The sequence below is a fragment of the Dysidea avara genome, chromosome 1 (assembly GCF_963678975.1).
Source record: "Dysidea avara chromosome 1, odDysAvar1.4, whole genome shotgun sequence".
NCBI lineage: Eukaryota > Metazoa > Porifera > Demospongiae > Dictyoceratida > Dysideidae > Dysidea > Dysidea avara.
In genome coordinates, this window is record NC_089272.1 from 5,075,103 (window position 1) to 5,098,776 (window position 23,674).

The window sequence follows — 23,674 nt, forward strand, 5'->3', positions numbered from 1 at the left end:
TGTGTGTGTGCGTGCGTGCGTGCGTGTGGTGTGTGTGTGTGTGTGTGTGTGTGTGTGTGTGTGTGTGTGTGTGTGTGTGTGTGTGTGTGTGTGTGTGTGTGTGTGTGTGTGTGTGTGCAAGTTTGCAAATGCAGTCACATAGTGTATATTAATTTTTTCAATGACAGAATTTGTGAGTATACAACTACAAGTGTAGAATAACTGCAATGAACCTTGTATAAAATGACTGCTATAGTCTAGGTATTTCTGGAGAAAGTGTATAGCTTGTAGCACTAATATACACAATCAGTACAGTGAATGAAAACTACAATGTGCAGCAATTATAATTGTAGTGGAGCATCAGTCATTATCAGCCACACTACTATCCTCAGATTCAACATCTTTATGTTTAATGACATCAAAACAATGTCCTGCCTCACTGCCACAGCCACTAGTCAATTGACTGATTGTAGTTCTCTGAGCTGTAGTATAGTAGTCAGGATGTAATGTGGTCTCCTCTTCATCATCAGAGTTGCTACTAGACATTGATAAAACAGAATCATTGTCAAACTTATGAACCAAATGTTTGTTTATCAGTGATGTACAATGGTCTTGTTCATGTGGTATGGTGTTGTCAGTATGGTTATAATCTTTTGCAGAGTATAGTCCAGAATCTGCAACAAATTCTGAACTTCTTTTTGAAGAATTGTGACCAGTTATGCTCTCCAGCATTTCTGCTTCTGTTACTGATTCAGCAAAAACTGAATTGCACTCTTCATTAATGCTTGGTAGAACGTAACCATCAGCCATGTCTGTTTGTTCATGATGACTGATCTTTTCACATGTGCTTGGCCGTTCTTTACCAATGGTAGCATAGTAATTATCATGATCCATCTATAAAATTTTATATGATAAGAATTCTGAAAACACATAATTATTATTTTTAAAACTTCGGTCATTTACAAGACATCTATTTGAATTGTTCTGGTGATGTAATACACAAGTTTAGCACATGACATTGACTAAATTACTGAGCATGCATAATAGCTAGCTAGCATACAGTACTCATTTAAATAGCCTTATAAACTACAAGAGCATAATGTGCACAGCGCACAACAGTGGCAGTTTGTAACATGATTCTACTATTTTCACCAGATACAGTTAGAACCCACATAATATGTCCCCTGATCAGATAACTGACAATAACTCTTCTTAAAGTATTTTAAAAAGTCCAACTAGAAATGTCACAATTTTCTACTCATAACATTTGGTTGAACTAAATGTACATAGCTGGGTTCTGGATGGCTAAAGAGTATCACTCTAACAGCTTATACATCAAAGCTGAAATCAATTTAACATGATCAGACTTCTAACACGCATGCTTACCAGTGACGACGGAGTCATCAATTTCTTTACTTTCTCTGTGTTTGCCGCATTTCTAGCAGCTTTATACATATTCAGTTTTCTAAAGATCCACAAATATGAAAGAAATTATATAACACTGGCCAATCTACAACATGCATGTATAGCTTACACACCTTTTGTAATGATGCACCGATACTACTTTTTCACTACCGACTGATCTGATACCGATACATTTGAGGCTGGAAATGGTCAATACTGATCCAATGCCAATACTTTGCCCCATAGGAATTTCTCACAAGAAACAGATAGTAATTTGAATAACAGTTAATATACCAGCTTGCTAAGCAGTTTGCTTGTTTTGTGGCTATCAATTACGAAGATAACAATAGTCTAAGGCTTCAATGAATCTTATTTCGTGGCTTACTGCTGTTTCCACTGTACTAATAATGCTAGTAGCTGGTTTCTTTCAAAGAATTCATTACTTATATCAGCTCATCCTCAACTCCATTTGATGTCACGTGCTACGTACGCTGCCATCTTGAAAAGTAATTAAATGACATCATTTAAAGTATTGGTTAGTATCGGACATTATAGCTTTACCAATACAAGTCTGATACCGCCAAAATAGGGCCAATATCAATACTAGTATTAGTATCAGTGCATCACTAACTTGTTGTCTATTTGACTGGACATCACATACACCAATCATGGATGGAGACTGCACAGTTTTACTGGTCATAAAAACTATGGTCCCTACTCTAGCCGAAAATTCCAATTTTTTGTGTACTTGTAAGTATTAGAAACGAGTACACACTTAACAAATAGCACGTGTTTAGTATATACATGTTCTTAACAAGCAGACTCTACGGTATATCCACACTTTTGTGTGGTAGTGAATGTTGGACACCACATTTATAGCTTTCATTACAGATGTACCAAGGGCAACACCAACATTTAGGTAACAATGGGAGGAACACATATTAACCACAAAAACAACAGGGAAATGTAGAGGCTATAGTAATCAAGCTGAACAGATACCATTTAGAGTGGCTGGAACATGTTCTAATAAACATGAAGTAAAAGTACTTTTGAGTTATCCAAGTATAAGTCCAAGTACTCTAGTTGAAATCAAGGAAATACTTAAGTAAAGTATTTCCTGAGTCAAGTACAGGTACTTTTCACTCTATCAAATATCACTCTACGTAGGTGTTCTTAGTTAGCCAAAAGCAGGCAAAAATCTAATGTTTTAGCTCACAAAATTGTTGTCTATGATTAATTATAATTACCATAGTTTGTGACATTACTGAGTGGCCACTCAGTTCTAATATATACACAAGTCCACATGATACACTATCAATAAATACATAATGTAAGTACTTTTTCGACTTATAGGCAATAAATCCAAACAGTCCAACAAACGTGATTACAACAATGACAGCTGCTACTGCAACCAGAAGAGAACCTATAAAAAGTAATGTAATAAAGTACAGTATGCGCGATATGGTCACTTACTGCTATCAGATGATGATGCATTACCTATAGAAGATGACAAGCATAAGGTTGATTAAACACAATTGTAGCAGCATAAAGTGAAACACCAATATACTTTCATTTCTAGCAATTGCTTTTATTTCTGCCAATTATTCTCAAATTACAGCTGGGAGTAATGCTATAATAAAGTAGACAATTTTTGTTTCTAATAGCAATTAGATTTAGTGGAGAAGCAAGCAAACTGTGGTTGCTAGTGTTGAAATTGACCCTTCGAGTTGATAGTGCCAGCGCCACACTGGTGACAATGATGCCCTGTTTTATGTAGAAAGTAAGGGCTGCAACCAAAGGAAATAAAGAAAGAGCAAAAGAAAAGAGGCAAACTGTAGCTACTAGTATTGAGATTCATCCTTCAAGTGGATAGCGTCTGTGCTACACGGTGACATTAGTGCCAATGGTGGCTAAGGGTCTAGAAAGTATAAGCTACAATACGATAGTACAGCATATAGTAGGGACAATAATCTGTTTTGATTTCCTCTCCTGATGACATGACAGTATTGGTTGGGTAAAATCTGCCTTCAGATGTACTCGAAACGTTTTGTCAAATTGCTACAGAATTTTAATATTTAACGGAATTTTCTACTGCCTGCCTGATGCATTCTATCAAGCATAGTGGAAAAGTGGCTACAGCTACAGCCTTACTTCTTTCACAGAAACTAGAGCTGAGCAATAGTAAAATTATCACTATCATGATTGATAGTAACTTTTATATCATGATAGTGATAGCATCACTTAGTATTATAAAAAACACTCAACCTCACCATGAATAATCCAATTACACACCACATATCTGCTGTACTAACACTATATTGGTAAAAATTATGTATTATTGTTGCAATCTTCGCTGTGTGTGCTCTACACAGTTACCTTAACTTTAACAATATCATGTTTGCTTCTTTTTTGATTAAGCACAAATTTATCATGATAGTATGATAGCATACTATCATAATCACGATTGTTACTCACTATCACGATAATCGATAGATCACAACTATTGCTCAGCTCTAACAGAAACACTTTGAATTCACTTAGGAAGAAAAACCTTTGGCATATTGATAGCCATACAATACAAGCACTATTGTCTTATACTTTTATCCTTCTGTATTACTATGCCTGGCATAAACAGCAGGAAAAAAACAATTTTGCACTTTTTGTTTACTCAAGAAATTTGCAAAATTGTAGCATACATATTTAACCTTTAAACCTAATTTATATTACGCTGTTGTTTACCCCTTGATAGTATCTCTACCCAGTTCAGCCTCCAATTACTCTAAGTGGTATGTAGTGTAGCTGCAAACAACCAACACCAATTTGTAGATTACAAGAAGAACAAGATATTAAATCTGTACAGGCCACAAACTTCTCATGCACTGAACCATGTCTAAATAAAACACACATTTTCAATCCACGACGTACAGTACATTATCTATATTTTTATCAAGGCAGTTAGTTCAATGATAGCAATGACACTGTTTCAGTTGTGCTTTCCCAAAAGAAGGGAGGAGAAAGCAGGGGTAATCGTACCCTAACTTATTAGAGTGGACGGGCTGTGCCCCTTCACTTTTCCTATATTCCCAGAGCTAAAGTACAGTAACCATTTCTAATTGTTTTACTCATTATCCTTAGATTTAAAGGGATTTGTGCAAAAGGTTGTATGCAACAATGGAATACTACCTGAACCAGTACTGAGAGTGGAGATTCTCTAATAGAGTAGTCACCTCTCTACTATAGTAGAACATTCAGTGGAAATATTAAAATGATTGGTTCTGCCATGCAACCAATTCAAATCTGTCAAATCACTTATAGCATTCAAACTTCATTTTTCCTGTGGAGACGTGTCCCCAGACCTCCTAATATTAGCATGCTTCACATGCTAGTGTGTTTTGCATGGAGCAATACCTAAATGACAGCCACCCCACAAGACCTTGCCCCTCCCCACACTCTTGAGCTCTGCTCTCTGCCCATTCAAAATAAATACAATGACACATAACTAACCTGTAGGTGTGCTGATGGGAAAAGTCAAGTGGGTAATATTGGCTAGCAAACAAAAGATACACAGATAAACAAGGCATAGCCTATATTTAGGCCACTTCAACTTGATTATTTGTTTCATGGATGAAATCTCAAGATTATAGGGTTGGTAGGTCATCATATTAATATATTAAAGAAATCAGGACAAAAGGAGTACTAAAATAACAAAACGCAACTAAGTAGACGTGGTCTCGACAGAACGGCAGCCATGGTGTGTTTCTGTTGACAAAATAATTGTAGGTAAATGGTAGTTTAAATGATTGAAAGAATACAAAGCTTAAATGTGTTAAGAATATTTTAAGTGCTTTTTTAGCTTAAACAACTTATGAAAGGCCATGAAACGACTAATCAAGTTGACATGGCCTTAAACTATTATATACAATAGCATGAGTTATTACATAGTACACATGGTAGCACTGTAGTATGGATCATGAAAAGGTTGGTAATTATTATGTAACTGAAAGTATTCATCCAAAACCACATTTAACAATAACCTGGCAGCTATCCCAACTGTACATTAATTTTTTTCAAAGCATTATGAAAGAGTTTGCAATCAAAGAGGAGTTTGCAACCATACTATCAAATTCCTGAAAATTTTGCATGCTGCCCAAAATTCCACCTTTGAAAATCATCCTAGAGACTGTGACAAAATCACCTTTACGGAATAGTACTTGTCCATTGTCATACATTAAATATAACAAAACACTTACAGGTGGCCGGATATAGAATTTTTTAAAAATCATCAAAACTCAAATTTCAGTCTCACCTCCCCACTGCCTCACTCACTGACCACAGTCACAAGAATGGAGGCCAAAATGAAGCAGTGCACGACCACCATTTTACGCCACAATAACAAATTCACAAGTGGGATGTGCTATTTGGGGTTTTGACGAGTGTAGGCCCTCTGTGCCTCGTCTTTTCTTTTGTCTTCAATCAGGCTGCTTGTGTTCTTCTTTATCCAACGAAACCTTATTGAGACATTAATTTTCTGTATCAACACTTTCTTTCAGCAACATAATAGATTCCACAGATTTATTTCAGAGTTGGATTTCAGAAGTGCTTCAGTCCTGGCGCTACTATAAGACTAGATATGTGCAAGTTCGTGACTGGGATCCAGTTCACGATAGGTTCGTGACCATGCCCATTAATTAAAGATCTAGGTGGGCTAATAGCAGTAGAGTACGGAGACCACACCTCTTAACAATCTAGCTGTTCACTTAGCAGCAAACACCTCACCCCTTATTGGTCTAGCTAGCTAAACACCTCTTGGCTGACTTGAGATATACTCTAATATAACAGTCACAACAGTCCTGTATGATATTCTAATAGAACAGTTACAAGTTACATTGTAGTTTCCTGTGCTACAACAAAAAACTAAACAAACTAGTATTTTAAATTTAAAAATGAAGTACGCAGGGATCTATGCATGCAGCAAGAAGTAGTGAAACAAGAGATGAATGATGGCATTAAAGCATAGCTTGGTGGGAAAGTTCCTACTTTGGCACATTAGCTATAACTGTTCAATGACAAAGTAGGGACTTTCTCACTGAGCTATGCTGTAATGCCATCATTCATCTCTTGTTTCACTATTTTTGCTGCATAGATCCCTACTTCATATTTAAATTTACAATTTTTAAAAATGTCCGAGTATGGATTTTGTACTGACACCAACAAATTTTGTGTCAGTAATTACTGTGTTTTTTTAAATTTTGTGATTTTATGCTAACAGTAATTTACAGGTGTGCCTTTATACTATAAAGGTTTCTGCAATAATTATTACAAGTTTAAGTTGCAAAATTTTATTACTTAATCCTTAGGATAATCAAATTATTCTGGGGATGCAGGCTGTACATTTTACCATCATTTTAATAGTCACAAAATTATTTTGGTCAGGACATCACAAGTACAAAAGACATGAAGGAGTGGTGTTTAAGTCTTCTTCAGTGTTTAGGCTGTTTGTGATAGTGGTTCAAAGTTCAACGTACATGTACTGTTAAAATTAGGGAGACTGAAACAACTCCAACAAAACTGTAATAATGAACTCAGCAACCATTTTGTGAGCTCCTCTGCTGCAGGGGATAAGTAACAAAACTTTGAATTGCTCCTCTATTTGGCATCTATATTGATTTATTGAAATTAACAATGTAGGACTGCTCATAAATTCCTAGGACCTGCTGGCATAACAGGAAAATCTCTATGGAATTTGATAATGGTTAGAACACAGCTATATCTTATGTTTTACTCTCCTTTTTGCCTTGTGGCACTTGGGAGCCCTAGTTCCAGGATAATGCGTACTAAAATGCAGAGCTATGTACGTACATATGTATATGTATATTTGTGCATAAAGTTTTGACTGTTCTTATGAAAATAAAGCATTGGACACATAAGTTTGCATGGTTTTTAAGTTTTCATGGCCCATAACTTTACTTTAACAAGTAGAAGGAAAAAAGTGACTGGATCTGAGAAAAAAAGGTCTTATCACCCATGACAACAAGTTTGCTTTTCTTGCCACAAACACAAAGCTACCTGAATGCACTAATATCAATGTAACAATCAACCAACGTTAAGTAGTCTGCTTTTGCTGGTTACTTTTCTAAGCCTAGCAGCGATCCGTACAAGCTGTCTGGGGCCTTGATGGAGCTCTGGCCAACTAGGAGATGGCTGTAAATAACTGTACAACTCTGTGGTGTTGAATAAAGACATGTGCTGTATGTTTCCTTTCATTTTATCCTGTTTTGAGCCCTGGATGGCCTATAAATTGGAGTAATTCATCCCTTTCCTCTTTAATACTTTAACAGCCTCTTACCTTCCTATCTCCCATTCCTTTTACAGTTCACCTAATACAGGCAATTTCAGTTTAAAAACTATCAAAAATGGTGGAAAACTTAACTGTTGACTGTTTGTGCTGTGGATGCTCGATAGATAAGGAAGTGGTGTAAAACGTGAGAAAATTTAGTACAGGTTCAGGAGCTTTGATCATGGCAAGCTACAATGCTTTGAATACTTAAAAATGGCCACATGATTTCTTGATACTTCTAAATATGCAAGTTTTCATAGAGTAGGTCACAAATTAGGAATTTTAAAGTTAGAGTAGGGATCAATGAGAAAGTAATGAAACAGGGTAATAGCAAAAGAGTAGAGATGTTGCCTATACCTGCATAGGAAATCAATACCTTTTAGCTTTCCCTTGTTTCACTACCTTTTTCTTTAAACTTTAATCCAATTTTAAATTTTCTAATTTTTTGTTTGTTTACCGTTTTTATAACAACAAGACGCACAGTAAGTGAGTCATGCAATCCAAGAAGCCAGCACACCACACCAGTGGGTCATTGACAGAAAGAACAATAATGCAATTTCATAAATATGTAACACTGTGCTGCTTTTAGGAAACTAAGCGATTTTTGCTATGTAAATGCCCTCCACCTTCAATAGCCCACACAACAAATTTGAGCATAATCATGCTATGCATTCCTGAGATATGAGCCTTCAAAATTTGACTTACTTTGTTGTTTTTTCTTTTTCATCTTCGTCTTTTGCAAATCTGCCATAAAACGTGAATGCACTATCCAATTTCCACAATATTTGGCACATTGATGTAGGATACACATATTGGTACCAGATTTTGTTGGGAAACCAATAAAAGGTTGTGGAGTTATTAGCAAATATTTATGAAAATAACACCAATATATTGTCACATCCACACCCACAGGAAAAACCTGTGGGAAACAACTGAAAATCAGTACGTAGATAGGTTAACTATTGAACCTCAAACCTTTTGTGGTTACAAAAATACAGCCTAAAAACCGATGGTTATACCATTAACAAACATGCCACTCCTACCACTTAAACTACTCAGGGGAATGAACTGAAAATCAGCGCGTAGATGAAGTAATCATCTTAGAAAGATATAGAAGATTCGGAATTATAGACACAGAGTATAATACGAAAACCAACTACGTATAGTAGGTGAGAGATCGAGATACTCTAACAGTGCAGTCACCCTAATAAAAAACTTAAGAAATAAATAGCTTTATTAAAGCATTCATCTATGTTATTGACTCTCTGTAAACTGTGTACTGTTAATGTGGGCAAATTGTTTGTAGCTGAACTCTCTACAGGTATAGCTGAATTTTCTACAAGGTGACTTACTCCCTACAGGGTAATTTATGTGTAGCTGAACTCTCTAAATGGTGATTTTTGGTTGTTGAATTATTCAGGAACAAAGAATTCACCCTGTAGAGAGTTCAGCTACAAAATTAAGACACCACGTAGAGAGTTCAGCTACATTAAAAGTCACTCTGTGGTAAGTACAACTACAAACAAGGTACTCTCAGTTACATTAGAAGATACCCTGTAAAGAGTTCAGCTACAGATAGGCCACTGTGTATAGAGAGTTCTGCTACAGTAAATCACCATGTAGAAAGTTCAGTTACAAAAGAATTGCCCTGTAGAAAGCTCAGGTACATTAGAAGTTATAGGAGTTCAGTCGCAAACAAGTATACCTGTAGAGAAAAGTTTATTAATTTTAATATAAAAATGTATATTATAAAAGAAAATTGTTCAAATCCAAATCTGCTCCACATCTTCTTTCTCCTTTCTGTAGTAAAGAAAAAAAAACAGGTAAAAGAAGCTCCACAGCCACCCAAGCCAGCTTAGGAGTACACAAATACAAAAGGAAGTGATATCTAATCCAAAACAGCCAAACTGTAAAAAAAAGTGTAGCCCACCTAAAAGCCATGGTGGTGGCAGCCAAGAAATGGTTGTGATGATAGGCTAACGGCAAAACTTTTAATAATGATAATTATGGTAAATTTGTTGCTGAGTCCTAGCAAAACTTGGAGGAGGCAACATAAATTCACCTGCATTGTCATTAATAAAATATTTTGCCTCTTATGCTTCACTGCTACATGATATGCATCTCTTATTGATCGTACAGTTGTTTTACTGATAGTAGTTTTAAGTTTCCTTGAATAGTATTGAGAAGCTGCTGAAACTCCTTGAGTAGTAGTATACTTTCCAATACTAGCTCTCTGATCTTTATCATACCTTGAAGTAAGAAAACATAAACAGTTTGCAATTCAATAAACACGCCAAGTAATTATGTAACACAATTCAGTACAGTGCTTGTGAATGAAACATCATAGCTAGCTCAATAATTGCAGTATAGATACTTAAATGAGAGCCTACTGAAAATTAATCAAAAGTTGCTCAATGAGCAATGTAGTTTCACATGCCCAAATAATTTCTCTCTTTCTGTCATTGAGCTCCTACCTCAAAGAGGAAAGATATCTACACTAGTCAGAAGTTAAAGTCATGTTGGTGAGACTGCTAGCTTTCCTTCCTTCTCTATTCATCAACACAATTGCATGTGGATGCAAGTTCCCCATCGGGTTCTGAAAGGACATCTTTCCGCTTAAAATACTGAAAGGCAGCTGGTGATTCACCACTTGTTATCACTATCGAAAAATGAAAAATTTTTGTATGGAATATTGCGGTTAGAAATTTCGTCATAAAAATTTTTGTTCTTGCCCATCGATGAAGAAAAAATTTTAAAATTTTTATATTGAATTATTTCCTAACTACAGTATTGTTCTACTTAGTGCCTTATAAGGTCATCAATAATCATACTGCACTGACTACAGCTAACATATTTAGATACAACATTAATTCCAATTGTAATTAATTTTGTTAAACATTGTCTAATAAGAGCCTGGTATAGCAATACAACTGCTAGACTGCATGGTGGTACTGTTCATTATAACACAAGTAAGCCTGGCTTGCTGCATTCAATGATATGAATTCTACAGTGCTAAGAGTGAGTCTGTTAGTTGCTATCATATTGATGTTTTAATATATGCCTAACATCCATGGTGTGGACAATGGTGAAATGTAAGGCTTAGCTTACAGCACAAATGAATGACCTTGAGCAGTCTTAGAAGTGTACATGCTCTACACTATATTTTAATCTCTTATTTGCATCAGTGTATGATCGGTCCATGTCGAGAGGAAATGTGTGAGAAGCTAATTAATTAGTATAATTGCGTATTTCTGCATCTGCAATTTTCGGCATCAAATATTAAACCTTCTCTTGAAGTTCTTTTCTTCAGTGTTACTAGTCTGTCATACAAAGTAATCAATAATCAGCTTTTACAAGTTCCTAACTGGCTATTGGTATTTACTCCAATCAATCAATTAATCGATTACCTGGTGTAAGTGTACAGCACTAGTACTGATTTTTGGCATCTTCATGTAAGTGGCTTACCCTGTGTGAGAGTAGCAACATAATTTTTATTGGTATAAATTTTTGTGAATAATTGTTAATAACTTTGCCACTGGTTTCCTATATTTAAACTTGGCACCAAAACTTGTCTTTAAACCCAATTTATGTGTACCAAATTTCAAGGCAATCAAATAATACTTTATAGAAATTTTTGTAAACGTGCGAAAAGAAGAAAAAGAAGGAAAAATGAAGAAATTAAGCCAATTTTTGAAGGCTCATATCTTGGGAATGAAAGGAGGGATTTTGCTTAAATTTGATATAATTATGCACCTTGTTTTGGCAAGGCAGCACAGTGCTACATATCTGTGAAAATAGCATTATAGTTCTTCCTGTCAAGGATGCGCTGGCTTCTTGGGTTGCACAAGACGCTACTGTGTGTTTTGATAATGATGGTGCCCACATTCCCCTTGTTCACAGCTCCAGTCAAATTATATTATAATTGCTCCAATTAATTTCATGTTGATGTGCTACAGTATTTAAGCTCTATTGGTTGCTGATAGATTTCACGTGTACACAAGTATAAAGGGCAGCAATACATAAACTTACTACAACTGGTATTTGAAACATTTATCCCAATATCATCACTGAAGTAGTATGTCTCAGGGACAAAACAATTAAACTTCTCTACTGTAATATTTCCTAACTCAGGATACCTCTCAGGATGATGTCCTGGAAAGCAGTATTCATAAGCTGCCTGTATTTCTGAACATCTATCAAGACAGATTGGTAGCAGTTCTGAAGTATTAACATTACATGAAGGGAACTCATAAATGCATGAAATGACTTCCACTAATGACCGACATACTTCGTCTCTTATACCAAGTCCAATTGTAAGGTTGATTTCGTCAAGTTCAGATGAGCTAAATAAATTTGAGTTTTGAAGATGATGATACCCCTCCAATAGCACATCATAACAACCACTATCATTCTGAATTTGCACACACCTGAAACAGTTAGACACACTTTTATTGTATCACCATTGCAAACAAGGAAAATATACAGGTTAATGATATTACCACAAGTAACTACTTAATGATACACAAGTTTTTGCAATTATTGTCTGAAATTAATCACCAAAATTGTTTCATATTTTCACTGATTCCAGAAAATGTGTGGGAATAGCTACAGTTTCTATACTAGCAAATTTCATATAAAACAAACAAAACCACTGGCAGGACTCAAACCTACCACAACCATACATAAGGCAGGTGCTCTACCAGCACAATTGTTTATTGTGTGGTCTGCAATGTATATAATCCGCACAAAAACAGCCAAGCTGTGAAAAAAGGTGTGGCCGCCTGGGTGAAAAAGTTGTGAAATCAAAGGTGGCAGCCAACAAATGGCTGCCATGATATTAACACTTCAAATTTATTAGCATTAACATCATGCCAGCCATTTGTTGGCTGTCACCTTTGATTTCACAACTTTTTTCACCCAGGCTTTTTACAGTCACACCATTTTTCACAGCTTGGCTGTTTTTGCGTGGATACCACTTCTTTTTGTAATTGCAAGTTCCAAGGCCAGCATATGGTTGACCTTGATAATTCCTTTAAACTTTTTTCCCTTTACTACAGGAATTATTGAAGACTGCATAGCTATATGAAGAACTGAAATAAGATGAATTTTGAAGGTGCATATACCCCAATGATAGCTGGGTAGATTCAATTCAAACTAGGAATGGGAGACGACATACCCTGAGGAAGCTTCCACTGCAGAAATGGTTAATTATACCATTCAAGAATTATGAAGCTATGGAAACATAAAAATTTTATTTAGATTTTTATTATTATTCCCAGGGTTACCAGCACCCCTTGCCACCACCCTGACATCACAGAACTATATGACACTACTCCTTCTGAAGAAAGACAAGGAGAGCAAGTCTTCTGTAAAATGCAGCATTGAGCAGCATGACCCATATCACCCCTTAATGTTGAAAATACAAGTGGGGTAAAAAGAACCTATCTCAATTTCGTTGTTCATACTTCCGTTGTTTCTCACGTTCAAAACATTGATAAACTATGGTGAAGATACTTGGGTACCATGATATGAAGGTGCAATAGCCTTAACTTTGACATTTAAAAAATGCCTTCAGATGTTTGCTTACCTCCCAAGAATCCTGAAGCATAAACGTCTACACGAGCTCCATCCTCATTATTAGCTGTTGCATATTGAAGGCCGGGTCTCACCTGTAAAGAGGCTGCAACGGATACATGAAAACGGCATTTTCCGGTTCTGTAAAACAAGCATGTCACCCACCCACACTAGTTGTACTTGGCTGCATGACATGGCTATATACTTTCATAATTTTCGTAGAATGTTCTAGAACAATCTAGATTTTCCATTGGTAGATCTATAAAATTATGAACTTGACTATTGAGTAGATTTTAGCTAGAATTTTCATTTATAAAGTAGAAATAAAGTGAGATGATAAGCCGTGATAGCAGCGACTCGGTGGTTAAGGATTTGGGCGCTGGCCCCTGGGTCAAATGATGCTGATCAGTAACTTTTTTCAACATTTTTATACACCTTTTTACCCCACAGTGACTGTTCTATTAGAGTATTTTGGCCTTGCGATTTACAGTTGTTTGGTTTTTGCCTTGTAACTCTGTAGCTGTCAGTGTGATTTCTTTTAAACCACAAAAGCTTTGAGCTATGATGGTTAACCTATATGCATACTGATTTTTAAGTTATTCCCGTAAGTGGTTTACCCTGTAGGCGTGACAACAAGTCAGCCTTTTTTAATGCAAATAATTGTCCATAGCACTATTAATCAGATTTGCACCAAACTTGGTACGTGATTGTGCCGCAATATGTTCTAAAAGTGTACCAAAGCTCAAGACAATTGAGCTACACATTTGTGTTTTATAATGGTTTTTGTAAAGTGTGCGAAAAGAATAATCTAAGCCCCCGAGCTCCCTAAAGAAGGAAAAATCGAAGAAATTAAACCGAATGTTGAATGCTCATATGTCATGATTGCATTGAGCAATCTTGCTCAAATTTGGTATGCGGGGTTCTGAAGGTGAAGGGCGTTTGCAGTATAAAAATGATTCCAATTCGAGAAGGGAGCACAGAGCTACATATGTGTGAAAATTGCATTTTGTTTCTTCCTGTAAATATACTCTCAATGTGGCGCGCCGGCTTTCTTGGCCACACAACACACTACTGTGTGTCTTGATTATGGCAATGTAAAATGCACAAAGTTCTCATAAGTAGTTGCACACAAATTCACCATACATATGACACTGATTAAAAACTCTTTAAAAGGGGGAATATGGCAGGCATTTCACCCATGAGTCTTCTCAATGGCTGAAGATTCATGAGCAAAACAAATGCCATGCCCTTTTAGCAAGTTTTTTAATTGCACACACTCAACATTACACACTGGCGTTACCATAATTATGCACAATACCAGTTGAAATTTTCACTACATCATGGCCATTAGTGTTATGTGGTACCTGCCTTGAGCAGGGTATGTGTAGGACCATGTTAGATTCCACATTAACCCCAACATTAACCTTGGGAATACAGCATAAAACTCATGTCCTATAGTGTAAAGCATACTGTACATGTAATTTGTGTAAATGCACAGATTTGTGAGTAAGCGTCTTCAATAGTTGACATAAAAAGGTGACACTACAGTTGTCAGAACCTTGGAGGTTTGAGTTAGCAGTTCTATGTGCTAATGCTATGGCTGTTTGTTTGGAGTTTTGACTTCAGTTTTGACACGAATGTGGCTCACGTTTTCCTCTACACCAACACCTCAATGCTTTGACTCAAAAGTGCAAAGCAATTTGTAACAAATAAATTTGGAGTTGTCAGATGATAAGCACTTAATTTCACTAAAGTCCTATGTCAATACATACCAGTGTCATGAAGAATGAAATAAGATAGACAGACAGCTTTATATTGCATTCCTGAGAAAACATTGTACAAATGTGTTCTAGCTACTTTCTGAAATTCATTTTGTATTTTCATTTTCAAGTGCATAGTAAATTCATGCACAGCAGCTAATTATAAACACCAACCAAGTTATAGCAGCATTAGCACAAATGATATTATATAGCACAAGTAGTAAGTACAGGGATCATTATATAGGTGAGGTATAAAAACAAATTGTTCATATTCTGACCAAAATGGCAGCACATCTGTATCTGATAATCCTTATACCTATATAGCCATAGCAAGGGGGGCTGGAGTCCTCAATCTAGATACTCTAATAGAGCATTCAGTTGTTTTAATAATTAATATCAGAAAGTTAAATTTTCTGTGGTGGCATGCTCCCATACTCCCCATAGAGTGGGCATGCTGAGTGTATGTGCTTTGCATGTTAGATTTACATGACTGAGCTGTTTTTCGCCTTCTATGTTGCTCTTTCCCTGAAATGACGAATTCATCCTGCACAATCAGTTTAGAACGGCTGAAAGCAGTCCAGGGAAGCCACCATGGAGTGCTCATCAGACCAACCAATAAACTAGATGAGAGCTGTTGCCTACTGCTCCTAATGAAGCACAGGATAAGGTGAGCAGATTGAAAATACTGAATCAGCAGTTGCAAAAATTATGATATATTGATGCCTGTAATATCGATGAAATAGAATGTGAGATCAAAGAGTCTGACACTATTAATCTCAAGGTGCTAGATTACAATTAAGATATCCATTAATGATTTTTTGACATTGATCACTAAACCATCTACCACAATCTGTCATACCTCCCACAGTTAAACTCCCTCACCTGATGAAACAAGGCTTCCCAAATTAGAGTTTCACAAATTTAAGGGCAGTATGACGTCCTGGACATTAGTAGTACATGAAACTCCAAGTTTATCAAAATCATCAAGTTACATTAACTTTTGGAGGGAGCTGTGAGTCAAGTGATCCAGGGTCTGCCATTGACAGACAGTATATAAGATACCACTGTTTCACTGCTTCAAGAAAGGTCTGGTGCTATTATTTCAGTGCACATGGATGAGCTATTGAAGTAATCCAAATGCACAGTTAACTGTCAACAATTGTTGAGAATGATTCTTCTTATTCTACAGCTGGATAGTAAGTGAAGCTCTGTCATCACAGAAGTCCAAGAAGCTATTAAGTCTGATGATTAAAGGGGTCAAGAAACTTAAGGGATCAAAAATCCTGGCAGTGATTTTTAAAAGTGACCATTTACTGACATAAGGTCTGTCAATGCACAACTTCAAGCTGTTTAGCTTGAACATAAACTCATCAGCTTGACTGTCTTATTAGATGTGCAGCGTGAACTTCTAGGTTGGAAGAATGAGATGAAGGATGGGATAACAGGATGGGATAGCTTTAACAGTTTTTGTGCTTTAGGAGTATTTTTTCTAAGGTATGTGTATAATCCAGTTTTCTCAACTGTTTGTTTTCAGTGCTTGCATTTATTTTATAAAACAGCTGTGGATTTAAGGTTAAACAAGAATCCTGTACTGCTTTCAAATAGAGGTCATTTCATTCTATTAAACATATGCACAAGAAAACACTTCACGGTGGTGTTAGAGACACTTTGACCATTGTGAGAGAACAGTACTGGATACTGAAAGGCAGACAAGAAGTACGCCATGTGGTACATTCCTGTGTGACTTGCAAGAAAGTGGAAGGAGTTCTCTAGTCTGTAGCTTGTTCTCCTGATTTACCCACCTTTAGAGTATCAAAGGATCCTCCACTCACCCACACCAGTTTCGACTTTGCTGGACCACTATTTATTCGTGATGAGAAATTGTTAGAGTTGAATGAGTTACAAAGATTGTGGAAGTAGAAGCAGTGAATAATATCCTACGTACTTTACATAGTTCTGTTCTAACGTCTAGGGAGATTAAATGTTTTACACAATGTCTCTTGATCAGTAGAGTGGGTCACTTGTCTGTAGCGGAAACTTGAACCATTGCAGCTCTGTCTTGTACATACTTTCCACTCAATATCTTTTCTACAATTCAGAACAGCCTTGTAGTCTAATGTTTCAGAATGACAATGTCTCCTATATCAATGTTATAGTAATGGGTACCATTTTGCTTAACTGAGTTACACTCTCTTAAATTCAATGGATAATCTGTGGTCTACATTTCTTGACCAAATTCCAAAGCTGAGTTTAGTGACTATTCATTCTTCTTGTCAGCGTTTCGTAGGTGCTCACCACTTCAAAATGATTACTGTTTGGTAAACTGGTAATCTGATTAGCAATCCCTCCACTGTCGTAATGATAAGTTAGAGGTCTAGCATACATTATGGATTTAGCAATGACTGTATTTAGGAATTTTGTACTGTTTGATCGCTAGTGAATCAGACTCCAGTGTAAAGAAAGTTAGATTGAATGATATGTAATTATATGATGTACTGACTTGTGTAATAGTGTATCATGTGTTTTTGATGACTAATGATGAAATATAGTAGTTGGAGTGTTGAATAGTTAAAGCTAGGAGATAAATTGTTGGGTAGTTAACAACTAAATGGAACAAGTCAAGTTTTGTTATGTTACAACAATTTCTCTTTTAATAACCTTCAACATTGCTAGCTTGCTAGACACAGTGCCTTGCTTTTTTGTTCCCACAATTATATCAGTTACAATATTAGAAACACCAGCAAGTTTCCATATGGCTTCATCATGAAACTTGTGGGACCTGAAACAAGCAAGTTATCACCATAAGTGCCTTGTACTAACAGAAATCAATGAAATATTTCGTTCTCTAAATACTTTACAACAACCCATAGGAAGAGCCAAGGGTGGGCATGAGTGGGCATTTGCTCAACCATCAGGCAATTGTGCTCAACCATCAAAAACACATTCCTTGAGCCGTATGCATTGTGTTTGTCTATTTAACAAGCCAATAACAGAAAAAAACTAGATTGTTGTAGCCTCTTAGGTCATAACAATCATAGATTATAGTGCATGCAATGATGTGCTGAAGTTGATTATATCATTTGATTACTATATGGGTGAATTTCCAGGGGTTTTCCATTTAATAAGTTTTTTTTGTAGCATGCATAGTTTGTAAGCATAGACTGATGTCACAGTTGACCTTGTTTAACTGTAAGGTTCCGTTCTCAAAGCAATCTAAGGCAACCGCTGTTACAATGAGTGGTATAGAGGCAGTAAGCCACGTGTGAGGAGAGGTGGGAAGCCATGTGCAAGTGAGTGTTGTCGATTTAACATCTGAAACTCCAGATGAATGTATTAATTGTAATTCAATGCTTTTTACTGCATCACCAACCCCTCCACGTTGTTCTACTCCCGATTTTATCAATACTTCAGAGGAGGAATTGCATATAGCTGACTTCATTTCCAGGTTGCTGCTAATAGTAGGCACCACAGCCACAGTGATAGCATGCAAGTTAGTACCATTTCAACTCACTACTGCTGCACTTACACACAGTTCTAGCATAGAAGAGGGTTTTTGTCCTCCCCTTCCCCTAGTTTCCACTACCATTTCCACTACCACTGCTGCTAGATCCCAAGCTAATAATGGTCCAAGAGATATTGCACAAACTCCTGCATTTCCTCCTGCACAGCCTACAAACATAAGGTTTCCCTACACTAAGTTTGGCAATACCACTAGGTGTTTTACTCCTGCTTGGTACAACAAATATAGCTGGCTAGAATATTCAGTTGAAGAAGATGCCTGCTTTTGTTATCCATGCCAGATGTTCGGTGCCAGTTCCAGTGGTAGCACAAGACCAGAGCCAGTGTTTTTGCCAAAAGGTTTCCAGAGCTGGAAATATACAACAGGCAAGGCTGGAGCACTACTCTGTCATGCCAACTGCCATTCACACACAGAGGTTCAAATAGCATGGAAAGGTAAATTACAGGGCACTACAGTTTCTGGCAGGGTGAATAGTAATAGGCCTGTGACAATTTTAAACAATCGGCACTACAATAAAACAATTTCAGAGGTATTGTTACTTTGTAGTAGGCAAGACCTTGGCTTGCGTGGCCACAGAGAAGGTAGTGAGTCTGTTGACCAGAGTAACTTTTAGAGATTTCTCTACCTTGTGGCACACTTGTAAAGTGTAGAATAGATCATGGCCCAAGGAATGTCACATACACATCACCTGATATTCAAAATGATATGTTGGGTGTAATGGTTGGATTGATACAGGAGCAAATATGTGATGAAGTTAGAAAAGCTGGTGTTTATTCAATACTAGCTGATATTTATTCAATACTAGCTGATGAGACTATAAGGACTGCAGTAAAGTTGAACAACTAGCTGTTGTTCTCAAGTATGTTGATGTACATACTGCAACTCAGCATGAGCACTTTTTGACTTACGTTGAAGCTGAAGCACAAGATGCTGCAAGTTTGTCAGCATATATCATAAGTACATTGCGTTTCCAAAAGTTAGACCCTAGTAAAAATTTTTCACAAGGGTACGATGGAGCCTCGGTAAAGAGTGTGGAAAATTTCTGGTGTACAACAGCGTATTAAAGCATATGCACCCATGGCTGTTTACATCCACTGCTATGCACATTCCTTTCTTTTGATGCAGTATGCGTGGATTCACCAGTCATAATAATGTTACAAAATATGTAAACAAACAAGTTTAAGGAGAATTAGGAATTTTAAGTTCAATTAGGGATCATAGAAAATAAAGTAAGGAAACAAGGGAAGTCACCTACACCTGCAAATATACTAATGAGCATTAAATCCTTAATTCAGTCTTGGTCTCGGGTATAGACTGAATTAGGGCACTAGTATATCTGCAGGTGTAGGCGACCTCCCTTGTTTCCTTACATTTTTTCTATGATCCCTAATCGAACATAAAATTCCTAATTTTCCTTAATTCATTATATATACAGAATGAATTTTAGTCAATTTTGTACTGTTACTTGCATGGTAGTCGTGACTGTGACTATAGTCCAACTCATCGGCATAATAACAGGAATATCATGATCATAATCACTCTCTTGTCCTTTACACACATTAAACATTTAGAATACCAGAGAATATCATACTATCACGGAAGCCTACAGTATCCTCTGTGTTGGATCCCATGCAAAACTTTGAGTTGGTCAATGCAATGAGGAAGTGGAACCTGTCTTAATAGGCAGTATTGCTGCAGTAACTGTCTGACCGACCAGGTTGGTGGTCAGGAAAATACGCATGGATCATGGATGAAACGTTATGTGGATAGAGCTACGTATTTCACTCACCAAAAATGTTGGCCACTAAATCGTCAGTGACAGCCATGCTACTCACAAACTAAGGTCAAAGTTTAGTCATGTACGTGACATGCATAAGTATACATGCAACTAGGTAGTAGATGCTGGTTTTGTGTGGTAGTTGTGTGTATTAAGTGTGCCATAAACTAGGAAGCCTTGTATTAATTATAAGTAGCGCCCCTGGCCTTCAGTTGATACTAGGTGTTAATGTGAACATGGTGTGTCAGTAAGTATACTCCATAAACCAAAGCTGTTATGCGATTGTATGTAATCAATTTGTAATGTACACTATCTAGCTATATGTCGAAACAGTCTCTTGCTGTAGGTCGATTGGAAGTCACGCGATGTTGAATAGCCACGATCGTCGATGGATAGCTACCTGCAGAGCAAATAGTATAGCGTAGCTAGTTTAGTTTATTTGCCACATGCATGCAGCATTTTTTAGCACAGCTAGGTCTTAGGTGCACTTTTTAATTTTTTTTGATAATGTCTCACATGAATGTGAGCGTGTATTTTGTGCATGTAAATCTGTACCAAGTTGGCTATGTACAACCATCAGTTTATGGCTAGATATGCCCCTGCAACAACCAGAAACTCTCTGGGATGTGAGTTCCAAGTTTAGTCCTTCATAGTGAAAATTTCCTTTAGGCTTTGTGCTTGGCACAACAGCACTGGATTTGCTGTTAGACACCATTTACCCTGAATAACCATTGTATGGAGCTACTTTTCTTATCAGGTCTTTAGTTCACATGTTAATTCTATCTATATAACACAAAGATTTGAAACAGCTTCTTTAAAATTCACCACTACCCCTGTACTAGGTGGTACAAGTATTAAAAATCAGCTTCCACACAATTTCAACTTATATACTACTGCTTACTCATCCAAAATACAAATCTTGAGAACCCGGCTACAAGTTCATTATTATTGTATAGAGCATGCATTATGGCATGCTGTATACTGTACAATGTAAAATTTAGAAGGAGAAAATTTAGGTAAATTTAGCGAGAATAATTTTTGTCCAATTTTTAGCAGAGACTGCAAGTGTTTGCTAAAATATTGTCTGCCACATTCTATCTCAACTTAATTACCAATATTTTATCTTGGCAAAATCAACCCTGTAAGGATCATGTTCCAGCTTCAGTCAACTTAGTACGGGAGGAGTGACACCTAAGATCTTAATTCATGTGCAAATGACAGGAAGTGGTGGTCAACCACAGTATGTGATATTTTTCACAACATTAGTAAAGCCTTATAATCAAAGTTCTATGATAATGTTCATGACCCTGTACTGGAAACTTCAGCTCAGTAGCTAATAGATTTTCATCAGCATTCAAATCGCCGTAATGATCATATGGGATGTAAGCATAGACTTTGATCATTACCGAAAAAGTTGAGTTTGCCATCATGATAACCACTAAGCAGTCACGCACAGATGAAAACCTCAGTTCTAGTGCAGCAGCTTTTGAATCACCATGAATCATTACTGCAAAGGGCTAAATATGCCATCATGTCACCACTACGCATCAAACACTGATGAAATCCTCAGCACTGTGATTTCAGTTTCATATAAAATCTGAACACTTACTTTAACGCTGCAAATTATTTCATGGCAGTTTTAAAAATGAACAAGCTAAAAAAAGCCTCACAGAGTGGCTCACACAATGTCACTGTCAACTACAATCACAGAGATTGGCTAAATAGACGTTTCTGCATAACTGCACACAGCATGTCACACGAAACTCAGTATTAGTGCAGGTGTTAGCATACGCGTGCATGCGTGTTGGGAAGGGTTGATAATGTAAATTTCCTAGCGTGGGGCTGGGGCGGTGATTAAATAATTGTCCGTACAATAATTTCCGACTCCCGAGTAAGCCCGAGTTGGCATTCTGCTTTTGCTTCCTCCTCTGTTTTGCCGGATCGTGTAAAGAGAACGCAACTTGCCCTTACATATTACAACTGCAAGTTATTATGAAAGGTCTTATGCACATGTTTAGGCCAGGCAAACTTGATCTATTGTTTCTCATCCCCGCCCGCATCCCTTTTTACCCCACCGCCTCTAATTTCATTATTGCTGTTTTCAATCACGTGCACACGTATTTTGATGCTAAGAACGCTGGCTATCATTTTTTACAGTACTGCAAATGTCACCTGTTCCTCAGAAATGGTGGTAAAACGTAACTACTAGCTCTTAAAAGGCTTTAGCTAACCTTTATAGTAACAGACAGCTTGATTTGGAGTGTTTTCTTTAACAATGAATGATGAAAAATGACCTTCCGCCCGCATGGAAATCCGAATTTTGGTGGATGAGAAACAAGTAATCAAGTTTGCCTGGCCTTACTAAACCAACTCACCGTTGTTGTAGTGAATAATCATCGGCCACGGCTGACCAGGAAATAATCAAGCAGCAAACAACCCACTCCGTACTACATTTTCTCGAAACGGTGAACGTTGGGGTAAACCACATGATTCTTTGAATGTAAATAGAGTTTGGTATTTCTACTGGTTCTATATCTTCCCCATGCCGTGACATCAACAAGGTGTCACAATTTAATAAATCTGGGAACATGCACGTAATTACCGGGCCCGGTAGCTATAAGTATACATGTATAATTCAGCCGCAAGCTAGTTTCGCGGTGGCTGTTTCTTGAGAACTTATAAGGAAAATTCTGAGCTTATTTCTCGACCTAGCTATTATATGACTTCTTGGCTATTCACTTCTCGGTAATCAATCAGGTGTTTCCCTATCATTTCTCGCTTCTCGATTACACATTTCGATGCGGCCGGTGTGACTAGCCTACAGTGGCTGTTTTTGGCCAAATAGTTAATGATGAAAGCATGTATGAATTCGAAGTTGGCAGATCTAACTGCTTAAATGTAATGTTCAGAATCCAAGGGGCAACCCATAGCCTCATCCCGGCATGGCTGAAACTATGTCCTTCTCTCGCAGCTCTTGCTGAAGTTTTGAGACTCTGTCTAGAGCCCTCTTGGTCTCATCTACTGGGGAGTCAATCATTCAATCAATCAGTTCCAGTAAAGCAACAGTGGATGTTTAGACGACAAATATCTGGTCTGCAAGAGGTGGTCTACAAGAACAGTTGCTTTAGGTTGTAAGACTGGTCAGCATACACATACCTGTAGATAGCTACATGAGCACCTGACTGACTGCAAACATGTTCACAAGTCTAGAGGTCAGAAGATGGTTAACCTGATCAACCAGTGCCAACCACTCCACCTAAAGTGTAGACAGTTGTAGGCCTGCCCCGCGGAAGAGCCACATAAAGTACTTTGCACTTCAGACT

General features: G+C 37.1%; 1 protein-coding gene across 2 annotated transcripts; it reads right to left on the bottom strand.

Moving 5' to 3' along the window:
* Positions 1 to 148: 148 nt before the first annotated feature.
* On the bottom strand, positions 149 to 22,919 carry LOC136254008 (uncharacterized). 2 transcript variants are annotated; one of them, XM_066046650.1, is made up of 7 exons: positions 22,727 to 22,919; positions 11,750 to 12,147; positions 4,888 to 4,929; positions 2,857 to 2,880; positions 2,722 to 2,806; positions 1,366 to 1,444; positions 149 to 873 (listed from the first exon to the last, which is right to left on the bottom strand). In XM_066046650.1, exons 1-7 carry the CDS (start codon positions 22,903 to 22,905, stop codon positions 340 to 342), a joined length of 1,341 nt encoding a protein of 446 aa, XP_065902722.1. In that variant the 5' UTR covers positions 22,906 to 22,919; the 3' UTR covers positions 149 to 339. The 2 variants fall into 2 exon arrangements, with proteins under 2 accessions (XP_065902722.1, XP_065902726.1); XM_066046654.1 differs by lacking the exon at positions 11,750 to 12,147.
* Between the last annotated feature and the right edge of the window lie 755 nt (positions 22,920 to 23,674).

Bases quoted from the DNA above. Each gene is read 5' to 3' on its own strand.
- LOC136254008 (XM_066046650.1), bottom strand. From the start codon at position 22,905: ATGTCACGGCATGGGGAAGATATAGAACCAGTAGAAATACCAAACTCT. The intron at 2,881-4,887 runs GTTAGTTATGTG...CATCTTCTATAG, and splicing joins TCCCATCAGCACACCTACAG to GTAATGCATCATCATCTGAT. The intron at 1,445-2,721 runs GTACTTACATTA...GTGGATCTTTAG, and splicing joins ATTGCCTATAAGTCGAAAAA to AAAACTGAATATGTATAAAG.